General features: G+C 43.2%; 1 protein-coding gene across 1 annotated transcript in view; it reads right to left on the minus strand.

Annotated features, from left to right (window-relative positions):
- The window catches only part of TMEM135 (transmembrane protein 135), a 178,667-nt gene that overhangs the window by 18,270 nt on the left and 145,147 nt on the right, over positions 1–15,250 (minus strand). Inside the window, exons 7-9 of the mRNA XM_070944028.1 lie at positions 14,670–14,711; positions 12,745–12,891; positions 7,993–8,062 (exon numbers count right to left, since the gene is read on the minus strand). Of these exons, the coding sequence (XP_070800129.1) occupies positions 7,993–8,062; positions 12,745–12,891; positions 14,670–14,711 (259 nt within the window). The remainder of the gene's footprint in view (positions 1–7,992; positions 8,063–12,744; positions 12,892–14,669; positions 14,712–15,250) is intronic.

The raw sequence follows: 15,250 nt of genomic DNA on the forward strand, positions 1-15,250 counted from the left end.
TCTGAATTTTGATCGCATGACCCTGGGGATGGTCACAAATCACTTTTTTCAGTGCCGTTGTAACCTCAAATGGTCACTAAATGAACTGTTGTATGTCGAGTACATATATGGTGAGTTTCATCCAACTTAATGCAACTGGCACGCAGTTAAAGGTGTAGAACAGGGGTGTCACACTTGATTTCATTGAGGGCACATCAGGATTGTGTTTGACCTCAGGGGGCTGGGGTGGGCGTGGCTGGGGTGGGCGTGGCCATCTTGACGTCTCTCGTGTCAGGGGCGTCTGTGATGACCCGAGTGCTCTGCCAGTGGAAACGTGTTCCCAATCTCATGCGGCCCTCCCGGGGTCCATTTTCGGTGGCAGAGGGTTGCAGGATGCCACCCCAGCCGAAAACGGAGATTGGGGGCACGTTTTCGCTGGCAGAGGCACCACGGCCCGATCCTTCACTCTTTTCAGGGCAGCCCGGCAGGCCACATCTAAGCACCCCCCAGGCTGGATCTGGCCCCCGGGCCTTGAGTTTTACATCCCCGGTGTAGAACCTGGGTATTCTGGGTGCCATCAGATCTCTCTACCGATTGTGCGTAGCACACACTGTTTTTATTTCTTTGGTTCTTTAGCCAAATGGCTGGCAAGAAGGAACTGATTGTTTCATGACCAAGAGATTGAATGTACTTTTCTCTTCTAGCATTAGAAAAATTGATTAGGGGTTGATTGATTAGGTGCAGTTGCTAGAGGTTTAAAAAAAAATCCCACAATTTTTTTTTCAATCAATCTGAACCAATCTCTCTAAAATGATATTTATTTTGTCATAGTAACGGGAATAATTTATTTATTTATTTATTTATTTATTTATTAATAATGCAATTTTCTCGATACTTAAAAGCTAGACAATTGTAGGTTATTCCACGTTGTTCATTAGTGAAAGAGGGAACACCAGAAAAAAGTGGCGCATAAAGAAATACAGCAATGGCTAGGCAACCTTTTTGGCAGAAAGGAAAGCTATGACAGATAAGAAAAAGTGCAAGTCGCTGTCCATTCGAGAATAAAGAGGCAACTGTTCCATTAAGAAAATAAAACCACATCAGGCTTTCCTTAGCAGACAGCTGCTGCTAATTCCGTCCAAAGATCTCCTTAGGACACGCGTGTCAAACTCGCCACGTCACATTGCCGTCACGCAGGGGTGAAATCCAGCAGGTTCTGGAGAACCGGTAGTGGAAATTTTGAGTAGTTCAGAGAACTGGCAAATACCACCTCTGGCTGGTCCCAGAGTGGGGTGGGAATGGAGATTTTGCAATATCCTTCCCCCAGGAGTGGGGAGGGAATGGAGATTTTGCAGGATCCTTCCCGTGCCTCACCCATCAAGCCAAGCCCACAGAACCAGTAGGGAAAAATTTTGAATTTCACGCCTGCCGTCACGTGATGTATCGCAACGTTTTTTCCCGTTGCAGAGCTAGGGTGGGTGTGGCCTGAGCATGACGCATCTGGCCCGCGGGCCGCCAGTTTGACAACCCTTCCTTAGAATATCAGAATTGCTTGTCTTCCTCTAAAGATCTCAATCCACTTTTGCAACCAGAAGGAATGACCTAAAAAAAAACAAACTGAATTTTGCCTTAATTAATATAAAAAAGGGACATAGACTAGCCAACACTGGCAGGATTCAGTTTGGATACAATTCCTTAACATGAAGAAGACATCACCTCTCCAGCCCTTGGTTCTTAAGTCTATTTAATTTTTGAAATTTTAATTCTTCCTATATTTATAATTGCTTTTATATCTATTTTTATTGCATTTTAAGCTGCCCAGAGAAGGGCAGCATATAAATTTAACCAATAAATAATAAATTGACAGGTTTCCTTTTAAACACCCCACTTTCAAATCAAGATAGGCAAAGTGGGGCACTTCGGTTGTGCCTGAACCACGACTTCTAGGTTCTCAAAGAAGTAAAAATGAAAAAATAACTCCAAGGAAAGAGAAGATTTGTCTTCTAAAGAAAAAAAAAAAAAAAACAGAGAGAGAGAGAGATTGCAAATGATCCTGGGGGCAACTGGCAAGACTGTAGGGACACCAGCTTCCAAAAGGAACCACAACTTCAAAGGAGAAATATCAGGTGTGGTCTCCAGAATCACGGACAAAGAAGGACTATCCAATTTCCAGCTAATACGGAAATTTTAATCCTGTACTTCACAACATTTCCAAGTCAAGCTAATGAGGAGAGTGTACAAACAGAGGAACATCGGATGGCATCACCTGCTAGAACAACTGGCACAGACATCTTAGAAACTCAAAGTTTACCACCCCTTTACTACTCAAGATTGGCAGTAAAGTTGTCAAGGATAAAGATGATCGGAGTCTTTTAGGGATAAACTCCAGAATCAATGACTGGGGATGAATAACTAGAATAACTCTCTTGTCCTGCTCAAGATTTCCCCAAAGGACTTGGCTGATTATTGTGAGAAAATTTACAATGACCCTTTCAATTTCTTGACTTTCAAGGAGGTTGTTTTCTATTTTTAAACGGAGCATTTAAAAAATCTTGATGATTTATTTATAGTGCTGATTACTGTGTATTACTTTACAGGGTCAGGGTACAAGAATTTTTGGGTGTGATTAAAGAGGCTAGTGTGTGCTTGTAGCCGTGAGGGAAGTAATTGCTGAAAATATGTCTAGGCAATGAAATTTAAGCCCGCTTACGTGAGACTATTGTGAACAAAGTCAACGCATAAATTGCAACTAAAGCTAACCAACAACAGCCTCTTGTGTGGATTAGTAGATGTTTGAATTGTACTGGTATGTGGCTGGTTGTAATCTGCTATAAGAGCCGACACACAGGAAGTAGAAAGGTTTTCCTCAGCGCAAAAACTCAAAAAACACCCTGTCAAAATATGCAAGCAACTGAATTGCATCTTGTCTTCCATGTGCCGGTTTTATTTATTTATTTTTTTTAACCTACTGTTGAAAAACCAAACCACTTAACTCTGAACGGAAGAAATAATAGGGGAAAATAAAACAATTTCCCTCAAAAGCCAATAAATATTACTTTCAAAATCCAAATTTCAAAATCTGCCGTTGTCCCACCAAAGCAAGTAGAAGCAGGTGTTCACACTTGTCCCGGTCAAATTCCAGCCAAAATAATTTTCTTCTGCCTGCAGTTATGGAAAGAAAACACACACTAATCGCATTCTGGGTGAGGGTAATTTATACCCCTGCGCAACGACTGTTCTTCCTGTAGGCAACAACTGTGGATTTTCTCCCATGATCCTTAAACTATATTCACAAATTGGCTTCAAAAAAATAATAATAATAATAATTGTCCCAACACAGAGAAAGACAATGCAGCTGTATGGATGCTGCTAACTTGAGCTGCTGAGGACAGCACATTCCAAATATTTGAGCCAATATGGGGGACCGGTTGTAAGTGGGATCTGTTACATGGTTTCTGGGCATAATTAAGTTAGTCAAGACACGGAAGGCCTTGCTTTTCAATCACTTTAAAAGCTTATCGTGGACACTAATGGACCGTTTCTTCCACCTGCAAGGCAAGCAACACTCTCTTGAAGATGCTTGCTTAAGGAGGCTGGTTACCAACCAAATTGCTATAACTAGAGTTGCAGAAGCCGCTAGTTCACGGCATCTGTTAATGCAGGGGTCTGCAACCTTAAATACTCAAAAGAGCCATTTGGACCCGTTTCCCACAGAAAAGAAAACACCGGGAGTCACAAAACCTGGGTGGGCGTGGCCAACTCGATGTCACTCACTTCCACCAGTCACATGATACCCCCCCTACCCAGCCGGTCATTAGGGCACAGAACTAGTTGTTAAAAAACACCGGGAACCACAAAATCCTTTTAACGTCTCTCTCTCTCCCCTCCCTTCCTTCCTATCTCCCCACACTCTCCCTCTTTCTCTGTCTCTCTCTATGTCTCTCTCTCTTCCCCACTCTCTGTATCTCTCTGTCTCTGCCGTGGCCGCTTCCCCATCCCCCACCATCGCCCTTACCTTCTCAGGCCAGGCGAGGAGTGACTGGGAGGGGAGGGCGAGGGGCGGGGCCAGCCAGTGGTGGGATCATCTGACGGGGAGCCACAGCAGAGGGCCCAAAGAGCCACATGCGGCTCTGGAGCCGCAGGTTGCTGACCCGTGTTAGTGTAAATGCCTCAAAATAAATAAAGGCTGGGAAAAACCATTTTCCTTGTCCGTTGGCTATAGAATTATGAGGGATAAAATCTCTACTCAAAACAACCAGTTCGGTGAGCGCGCGCTTCACGCATGCGCAGCGTTCAAAATTACAGCAATTTGAAGCTCAGCTGCTTACCTTCTAAGGCAGCCCTGGTAAGTAGAACAGCAGAGGTGCGGAAATCAGTTGTGCCGCATAAATCAGCTGAGCCAGAAAGAAGGAAATATAGGACAGGACAGTGCGGGTGCAGGTGGGCAGAACCAGCTGATCGTTGAAACTACTGGTTCACCCGAACCAGTCTGAACCGGCTGAATCCCACCCCTGAAAGTATACCTCTAAAGAAATCAGCTGTGCCGCACGAATCAGCTGAGCCAGAAAGAAGGGAATATAGGACAGGATAGGGCGGGTGTGGGTGGGCAGGGCCAGCTGATCATCGGAACTACCGGTTCACTCGAACCGGTCCAAACCGGCTGAATCCCACGCCTGAATGTATACCTCTAAAGACAGGGGTGTCCAACCTTGGCAACTTTCGGACCAGTGGACTTCAACTGCAGGCTGGGGAATTCTGGGAGTTGAAGTCCACAAGTCTTAGTGTTGCCAAGGTTGAATACCCTGCTCTAATACAAGTTGAAGAACCTGCATTGGTTAAAATGTGTCCTATTCTTTTGGAGGAAAACCTTAAAAAGAAGATGAGACAGCTCTTGGGAGAAAGAATTCTTTGGAAAGGCATCACTAAGGCACCCGGAATTAGGGTAGTCCTCAACTTACAACCATCACTGAACCTGCCAATTATTGTCCTAAGACGTGACAGTTGTAAAGTGGATCATTAACAGGTGGCCAACCTGTATTTATGCTTTTGTGGTGGTTATTAAGCAAACACAGTGGTCGTTAAGCAAAACCTATTGTTTGTTATGGGGCGCTTTTGCCGGAAGTAAAAAGTAAACTCTGGTTCGGGGGGGGGGGGGGGATGTCGTAAACTGGTCATGTGACCATGGGATGCTGCAAATAGCCATAAATGTGGGTCACATGCCAAGGGTCTGAAATGTGATCACATGATCACGGAGTGGGGGTGTTATCCTTCAGAACTTTGGAACAAGTTCATAAGTATCTTTTTGGGGGGTTCATTCTAAGTTTGAACATTCGCTAGCAAGAGGACTACCTGTATAAAATATAAGATAGGCGTGCCGATCAAAACTCCTTATTGCAATCCAATTTATTCATATCTCTCAGCATCTATGGAGCTGTCCGAAACTTTCCAAAGCAATAATTTAAGTTGAACGCTTAAGCAGCTAACATACAAATGAGTCAGACTTTCATATAGAAGAAAGAAAGAAGTAAAAAAAGAATGTAAACATTTTTATTTGTGCGCACAACTGGTCTTACACCTCAACCCAGTGGCATCTATTAAGTGCTGCACAACAAAACCCCACTCACATCCCTGGGAATTGCAGATAGCTGTTAAAGATCGTGTGTACACATATCCAAGATGATTAACATACAAGGGGCAGTTTTAGTCCATATATTCTGCCCATATGTGGCAGGTGACACATAGCTGACATACCAAAATGAGATTTGCATACCACAGTTTAATTAACTATGATACAGAGCCTGTATTTGGTGGGCTTTCTGCAACATACTGAGTTGCAGAAATTTCATCCGTTTTTCCGCCTGTGGATCCATATGTGGATCCATATGTTCAGGGGGTATTATGACGATGCAGTTCTCTCACTAATAGTGGAACAGAATTTGACCATTGAGTGGTTTATTGGAAGCAAAAATAATTGGAAACTGGTGGATAGTGATATTCATGGCATAAAAAAAAAGGACTGCCTGTGTTTTGTCTATTGCAGGGGTGTCAAAACTCAAGGCCTGCCGGCTGAATCAGGTCCCTGGGGTGCTTAGATCTGGCCCACGGGGCGGCCCTGGAAACAGCAAAGGACTGGCCGGCAGTGCCTCTGCCAGCAGAAACAGAGCTCGGGAGGGCTGCCTGTGGCCCTCCCAAGCGCTGTTTTTACTGGCAGAGGGTTGCAGAAAGCGATCGTAGCTGTTGTGGCTCCGTTGCCTGAGCCTGGGCTATCAACAGATGCAGACTCTGAGAGTGAAGGAGAGGAGATGGCAAGGCCTCCCTCTCCAGGACCCTCCTCTCTGGCAATGTTTCCGGAGGACACCGAAGGCCAAGAGATAGGCCCAGAGCCAAGCACATCCCCGCAGCCACAGGTGGACAGCGACGAAGGAGATAAGTGCTGGCTGGATCCTCGAGAGCGGTGCAGGGAGAAGCATGCGCAGCAGAGGGGAAGGCGTGCCAGAGATTAGCTGAGTCACTGGACCACAACCCACAGGGTATAAATGTGGGTGTGGTGGCCGGCTTAGTTTGTGACGAGCAAAAACTAGAAATAATCCATGATCTCTGCGTTACTGGACTTCTGCCTGCCTTGTCAGACTGCATTTGGACTAATCCTTGTATTGCTGAAACTTTGCCTGCTTTATCGGAATGCTTGCAGTCTAATCTTTGTTTTGTGTGAGTAAAGTCTGAATTGGCAGCTAGCCACTGGGTTGCTGCCAGCTTTATCTTCAAAGACTTTGTCGTGTGGCTTATTAACTCCGGGCCGTCTGTGGGGGTGCGTGTGTGGGACGGGGACAGAACAGTAGCCCAAAATGGAGCTCGGGAGGGCCATGTGCAGCCCTCACAAGCTCTGTTTTTGCTGGCAGACTGCTTGTGCCACCAGAGGTGTCTCCGATACGAGTGACGTCGAGCTGGCTGCATCCATCCTGGCCATGCCCCCCCCCTCCCCGGAGGTCAAACACAAACCAGATGCGGCCCACAATGAAATCGACACCCCTGGTCCAGGTGTGAAATTTTAAAAATTCCCTTACCGGTTCTGTGGGCGTGGAATGTTGGGGGAGGTCATGTGACTGGGTGGGTGTGGCCAATTTGACATCACTCACTTAACTCGAGGGGCTCCTCACCGGCCCCTTCCCTCCCAGCCACTGCTTGTCATGAATGGCAGGAAAATGGGGAGGGGAATATTCCTGCCTACCATCCTTCCCTCAGTCTGTGTTGAGATTGAGGAATGGATGACAGGCAGGAAAATTCCCTTCCCTGTTTTCCTGCCTTTCACAAAAGTGGCTCCATTCCAGCTGCTCTCCCCACATCCGCCTCCCTCCTGGGGACTACCTTAAAAGGGACAGGCTGCAGCAGCTCTGTTGTGAATGGAGGGAGAAAAGTTAGCATTTTCTCTGTCCAATCAGAACAGAGATGCTGCTCCTTTTATGGTTCCCTCCTGGCCCCCTCCCTCCTGGGGGCTACCTTCAAGGGACAGGCTGCAGCAGCTCCGTTCTGAATGGAGGGAGAAAAGTTAGCAGTCTCTCTGCTGCATTTAACATTGAATTCTGTGGAATATTGAGCAGCGGGAAGAGGTGAGCGGCGACCAGCTGGGTGTGGGTGGGGCCAAGAAGGGGTAATTACTACCGGTTCAGTGAACTGATGCCCATAATCCCTAGTGGTTCGGCCGAACCTGTCCAAACCAGTAGGATTTCACCCCTGCCCTGATCTATTGCCTATATCTGCCATAAACTACGGTGTACTAATTACCACTGCGGCATCCACATAATCTCAAGCGACAAGGACCTGGCTTGAGAGACTATCTGACAAGAATCATGTACAATTAACATTCATTCTAGGTCACCATATCTATTTCTAGACCATGGATTAGGGAATTAAGAGCAGAAACAACCCCATCGCCACTTTCATTTCGTTTCATTTATTTCCCTATTAATTTTTAGGTATCTATATCTACGAATGGAAGGGCTGGTGTTGACTCACTTTAATGCAATATGAGATGCAATTATCTTCGTAGTGCTTACAGCATCTGTGCCTGGGACCATTTTTGCATCTGAAAAAAGCAAACAAAACAACGTTGACTCGCTAGATTTCGCCTGCATTCCACAGCTACATGTTCCATTTTCTCCAACGCATACGAAGTCTCCTCCTTATCAGTACTTCATTCTTTGTACTTATCAAGTTTTTATTTATGGTGCCTAGATGTGGATACCTGTAACAGTAAGTTTCAGGTTTCTTTGCGATATCCCATCGTGAGCTCTAGAACAAAGCTTTTGCCCTTATTGTATAAAATATATAAAATATACAATAAGGGCAAAAGCTTTGTTCTAGAGCTCACGATGGGATATCGCAAAGAAACCCATTAATAGGACAGAAAACAAAAAGATACTTTGTCCCAGTTCTCCAGGAGCTGGCATTAAAAACAATGAGGGGGCCCTTGGGGCTCTCTGAGCTTGCCTGTTTTCTCGCAGGCATTTCATTACCCAAATGAAATAGGTAACATCATCAGGGCTCGTCAGTTGTATCAAGTTTTACCTTTATTGCCACAATTGTTAAGCGGAATCACTGCCGATGTTTAAAGTGAATCGCAGACTTCTTAAGGGGAATCTGGTTTTCCCCCAATGACTTTGTGAACTTCGAAACCGATCAGAAGCCTGCAACTCTCATAAATGCATGCCCGTTGCCAAGCATCTGAATTTTGATCACATGGCTGTTAAGGATGCTGCGATGGTCAAAAGTGTGAGCACCTATTGTTAAGTCACTTTTTTTCACTGCCACCGTAACTTCGAATGACTTATCTGTCCTTACCGTGTTTCCCCCAAAATAAGACCCTGTCTTTATATTTTTTTGAACCCCAAAATAAGCGCTTGGCCTTATTTTCGGGAAGGTCTTATTATTTTGGGGCGCATGGAGCAAGATGGGACTCCTCTTGCCTTCTTCACCTGATTTCCAGCTCTGTCTCCCTAACCCTAACCAGAGGAAATGACGGGGGCCGGTGGTGTATGAGTTTAAATATTTTCGGGAAGGGCTTATTTTCAGGGGGGCTTATTTTAGCACATGCACTCAAAAGCCTGATTGGATTTATGATCAGGGGATGTCTTATTTTTGGGGAAAAAGGGTATTTACTTACTTGTTTACTTTCTAATTATACTTTCGGATAGTAATCCGGTGTCAGAAAACTAGGCTTTCAGCCTTATTACTAATTCCAACATCAATCCCGTCTGCATCTTTTTTAAAAAAAATAGCAGTGCAAGAATGTATGAATATGTATGTGTTCATTTAGTCACAGAAAAATAGCCTGGGACTTCCTCCCATGCCTTCACTTGGACCTCAGAACCTTGTTGTGAACAACATAATCATCCCAGACAAGGAAAAAAAAATGTCAGTTGATATCTTACAGCTGCACCAGGGGTGAAATGCTACTGGTTCAGACTGGTTCAGGTGAACCAGTTCAGACAAACTGGTAGTTAAAAAATGCTACCGGTTTGGACGAACCGGTATTTCCAACAATCAGCTGTGACGCACAATTTATATTCACTAGAAAGCAGAAAATCCTGCTTTCTAGCGAATCTAAATCACGCGGCACAACTGTTCTCCCTCCCCTCGCTGTTCTACTTACCTTCTTAAGCCTCCTTTTTCAGTGCTGCGCAGTAGTGCCTGCGGTGTGTATGCACGTGAAGTGCGCATTTGGCGTGCACCGCACATGCGCGCACACAGCAAATTGGTAGCACACTTCAGAGGATTTCATCACTGAGCTGCACCCTAAAGACCATGTAACCCCAATCCTCATTTCTAGGTTAATTTTATGGAATAAAATTGCGATCTGCAGGTAGCCAGGAATGCGTTTGGCAGTGTTATATACACCTCCCTGAAGAAATATCACCGAAAAAAGGGCCCAAAGTTAGTTGGGAGATTGTATGTTATTGCCTTTCCCGATCCAGCAGAGAATCTGTAAAGCCTGCCAAATTTATATTCTTCCAAGCTCGCAGGACGTCGCTTTCCATGAGCGTTTATAACAGTGCAAATTCTGTCAATGTGGGATTCCAGCAGTTTTATGACAGAAAACTGGCAGAGGAATTGAAAATGATAAATACCTCAGGGAGGGCTGTCCAGTTGTTTAACATTATCAGCTGGAATTACAAGGAAATCAATTTGATCCTGGTTCTAGAAATTAAAATTTTCTTGTGCTCAAATATTTGCCGTCGGAGCACAAAACAACATTACTCAATCTTCACACTGTGCCAATTTTTTTTTTTTTTTTGGTAAGCTTTGAATTATGTGCTGCAAAAAGTGTATATTAGTCATAAATCATCCATCAGGTCAGTTTGTGTAGCAAAAAAATGGTAATGAGGACATGATCGAGTTACAGACATTTAGACTTAGCTATATCTGAAAGGAAACACATGGGAGAGAAATATGATAAAAGGATTAAGATTAAGAACTCAATGGTTTTTTGGGGGATATGTGCAAATGGGACATTAGAAATACCAAAGGAGGTTTATTCACTTTGTTTGCTGAATGTTCAAGACTCTTTTTTTAAAGTCCTGTGGTGAAAGATTTTCTTGATGGAACTGATGGAGCTACTGACTGGGTGCTGATAGCTTTTTGTTATGCATTGGGTGATTAGCTGTTGAATAAAGTTTTGCAGTGGCTCAGTGGCTAAGACGCTGAGCTTGCCAATTGAAAGGTCGGCAGTTCAGCGGTTCGAATCCCTAGTGCCGCGTAATGGGGTGAGCTCCCGTCACTTGTCTCAGCTTCTGCCAACCTAGCAGTTCGAAAGCACGTAAAAAATGCAAGTAGAAAAAATAGGGACCACCTTTGGTGGGAAGATAACAGCGTTCCGTGCGGCTTTGGCATTTAGTCATGCCGGTCACATGACCACGGAGACGTCTTCAGACAGCGCTGGCTCTTCGGCTTTGAAACAGAGACGAGCACCACCCCCTAGAGTCGAGAATGACTAGCACATATGTGCGAGGGGAACCTTTACCTTTCATCTGGATTGATCCAAACATGCACCAAATTGAGGTCTTCAGTCTATACCTGCTAAAAATGGAACACTGGGTCTTTATTTCTGGAATTTCACAGGTTGGTTCACTCAAGGAAATAATACCATGAAAAAAATTTAGATTACTCATAGGGCGAGCACCAGGAATCTTGAGAATTCAGACAGTAAAAATTCAGTAAAGATAATTCAATAAATATGTATCTGATGTATTTTCTCTTCTGCTCCGGAAACCAGCAAGAATAAGACATTATTACCGGCTGGTCCTCCATTTTACTTTAGAGCCATTCTACTTCAGCTCCTCCATTCTAATCCGGAGCGCAGGTTTTATTTAATCCTGCCTTTATTGTTTGTATAAGTAATTTATACCTAATACAGGTAGTGCTCGACTTAGTGACCATTCGAAGTTACAACAGCACTGGAAAAAGTGACTTATGAGTCATGACCATTTTTCACACTACATAACCATTGCAGCATCTCCATGGTTACGTGATCAAAATTCGGATGGTTGGCAACTGGCATGGATTTATGATGGTTGCAGTGGGCTTTATATGGCCACCTTTTGTGACCTTCTGGCAAGCAAAAATCAATGAGGAAGCCAGATTCACTTAACAACCATGTTACTAACTTAACAACTGCAGTTGTTCATTTAACAATTGTGGCAAGGAAGGTCGTGAAATGGAACAAAAGTCACTTAAGAATTGTCTTGCTTACCAACAGAAAATTGGAACTCAAATGTGGTCATAAACTGAGGATTATCTGTACTCCTTCCTTTTCCTATTTTCCCCACAACAATAACCTTGTGAGGTGAGTGGGACTGAGAAAGAGTAACTGCCCAAAGTCATTCGGACATAATTTCATGTATAAGGCAGGAGTAGAACTCACACTTTCCTGGTTGCTGGTGCCTTAAACCATGATTAGACCAAGTTGGCTCTCAATTTATAGAAGACCAACTGGTTTCTTTAATTGAAAAAAAACTGACCTAAAATCTAATTTCTCCATCTAAAGCCAAAATAGATGTGAAATAAACATGAATAAATGAAAACATGTAAGTATGCATAGAAAGTGTTCCTTGTGGTGGCGCAGCCGTTAGAATGCAGTATTGCAGGCTGACTTTGCTCACTGCCAGCAGTTCGATCCTGACCGGCTCAAGACTGACTTAGCCTTCCATCCTTCTGAGGTCAGTAAAATGAGGACCCAGATTGTTAGTGGCAACATGCTGACATTGCCATCACTCTGCTAAACAAATAATTCCATCAACACTGTCGAACTAGTTACTAAGTCTGCATTGCTATTAATCTTCTCATCGTTCCTATCACCACTTATGACTGTATGACTGTAACCTTGTTGCTGGTATCCTTGAGATTTATATTGACTGTTTCCCTATGACTATCATTAAGTGTTGTACCTTATGATTCTTGACGAATGTATCTTTTCTTTTATGTACTCTTATGCACCAAGACAAATTCCTTGTGTGTCCAATCACACTTGGCCAATAAAGAATTCTATTCTAATTCTATTCTATTGTAAACCGCTCAGAGAGTGCTATAAAGCATTGTGAAGCAGTATATAAGTCTAAGTGCTACTGCTATATAACGGAAGCAGAGTGAGGTGTGTAAACATCTCAGATAATCAGCACAAATATTGGGGTCAATATAAAAAAAGAAGAGGCAGTGCAATGTTACCATTGTGCAAGATTACGTTCAGATGAAAACAGGCATTACAATACTCACATATTGTCCACAATTTTTTTTGTCGCCGCAATAAAATTCATTTGTTGCGTTAGATCTTCGCAGTGTTTTATTTTGATTTCTTTCTTTACAAAAGCTCCTTCCGGTACATAAGAATGGGTGGGAATTTCTTCTTTCCCTACAATGAATCTGATCAGAAAACAGAACACATTTATTAGCTACCAGAGCTCCACGATTCCTTTTATAATGTACATTGCAACTGCTTCCGATTATATTATAAGGCAGGATAGATATTTACAGTTTTAAACTTTTATGGGATTTTTTAAACGTATTAGCTTGTTGACTGACTTGTTAGCTTTACATACGCATGAAACGATGTGCTATTTTTCAAAAACAGGAAGCCCTGCTTATTATAAGAGTTAATATTCTATTGTAAATGTATTAGTGATGATGACAGGACAGTCTGGAAAGTTAAAAAAAAACATGTAATGTACTTTTTGCTCCATAAGATACACCTGACCATAAGACGCACTCTCGTTTTTGGCCTCCGCGTACTGTTTTCCGCCTCCATGTGTCCCATTTTCTGCCTCCGCACACCCTGTTTTTGGCCTTCATGCGACCTGTTTTCGGCCTCCTTCGCAGAGCAAGTGGAGGCCAAAAACGGGGCATGTGGAGGCCAAAAACCGGGACTGTGAAGGCCGAAAATGAGGCACACAGAGGCCAAAAACGGCTGAAGGGTGGGGGTCTGTGGGTGGGCGGGGCTTTGGCAATATTTGCTCCATAAGACACACAGACATTTTTGGGAGACAAAAAAAGTGTGTTTTATGGAGCGAAAAATACGGTATTTCTCTATATATAAAACATACACAAATACTATAATATCTGTTTTTAAATCACATTTCTGTGAAGTCATAACAACTTTATATATTGCGGCCGTCCAATACAGAAATGAGATAACCAAGAGAAAGTGAATTGCCAGAACATAATGCAGGTAGTCCTTGACTTATGGCCGGTTGCTTTAGTGACTATTCAAACTTAGCGACCTCTCAAGGGCTGCTTATGAGCCGGATTCAAAGTTCTGATGCTCCCGCCACTATGGTCACGTGATCACATTTTGGGCGCTTGGCAATCACGTGCATTTATGGCTGTTCGCAGCATCCCGCAGTCACATCACCGATCTATGACACCTAATTGTCAGAAACTGATGTTTACTTCTGGTTTCTGTCAAAAAAAAAAAAAACCCGCCCATTGCAGAGAACAGATTTGCTTAATGACATGGCGTTTGTGTAATGAACGCAGAGATTCAAAAAGGTTGTAAAATCAGACAGTCACATCGTGACCGCCTTAACGACTGGGACAGTTTACGATTGTCATTTCAGGCTCAATAATGTCGTAAGTCAAGGACTACCTGTAATGAAATTCTAGTCTTGTAGCCCTCCCCCACGAAATATTTGTCTGTCAAATTTAGATGCTGCACATCTCTCTCTCTCTCTCAAAAAAAAAAAAAAAAAACCATCAGTAAAAATGAATCCCCAAAAGAGATATTCCTAGTCCTTTGAAAATTTAGGAGCAGACTCATCACCTTTGAGAAGAAACTTAAATACATGTGTCTTGCATACTATTTAATTTTTTCCCTGTTTCCCCATCCATAATCTTGTTTGAAGGCTCCACTTGTTCTCTAAGTGCAGTGACATAGATGCAATCTAAAAAGAACACAGCTGGAAAACTAAAGCTGAATTCATTTAATTCAAACCCAATTAGCATTATAGCAGTGGTTTGATGACATTCACACTGCAATTCAAAGACAAGTTTTACCAGGACTTTGGCTCTCCATTTCTGAATGGCCACCTTCTGCCATATGGGTCGTGTTGTTGCTTGTGCATCACAGATTACATTTGCACAAACTTTCACTCGATCTGAGTTGGCCAGGCATGCTGCAAAGAAGAGACTTGTTTGGGTTCACTTACTTTAGTGCGGAGAATGTAAATCCTTTCAAACCGTCTTTGTTTCTGAAATACAAATCACATATTTGGGGTATGAGTAACCAAGAACAACCTCACGATAGAGGCAATTTCGAACATTGCAGCCTTTACAGCTTATTTCTCGCAGACTTCCAGTCAGTCAGCTTAGGATAATATGTCTGCCGTTACTGGGGTTTATGATAGGTTATAGCTTTTCAAGAACACATGTAATGTAAACAGGAGGACGAAAAAAAAAAAAAAACATCCCAAATGACATTAGCAGCTTCAGCAAGTTTTAGCCAAAGCCCAGCTTTGGAAAAAGTTGTTTTGGTTTCTCATTTCAACATTTGCCAAAGAGTTCCAACGTTCTGCCAGCAGGTGTCTCTAATCGGCAGCAATTCATCTTAAGACTGCATCAAACTAATAAATCCAATGTTTCAGACAGACTGCAGAAGGACATTTACAGAAGGCAGATTTTTTTTTTTGAGATGTTTAACACATTAGTATATTAGCCACCAATTATGAGAGCTGGAAATATGCTTCAAATACAGATTTCCTCTTTAAAGGCCACTTTTCCTGAGAGACAA

Source organism: Pituophis catenifer, unplaced genomic scaffold, assembly GCF_029215685.1.
Source record: "Pituophis catenifer annectens isolate HBS135680 unplaced genomic scaffold, rPitCat1.0.hap2 SCAF_4, whole genome shotgun sequence".
Taxonomy (NCBI): Eukaryota; Metazoa; Chordata; class Lepidosauria; order Squamata; family Colubridae; genus Pituophis; species Pituophis catenifer.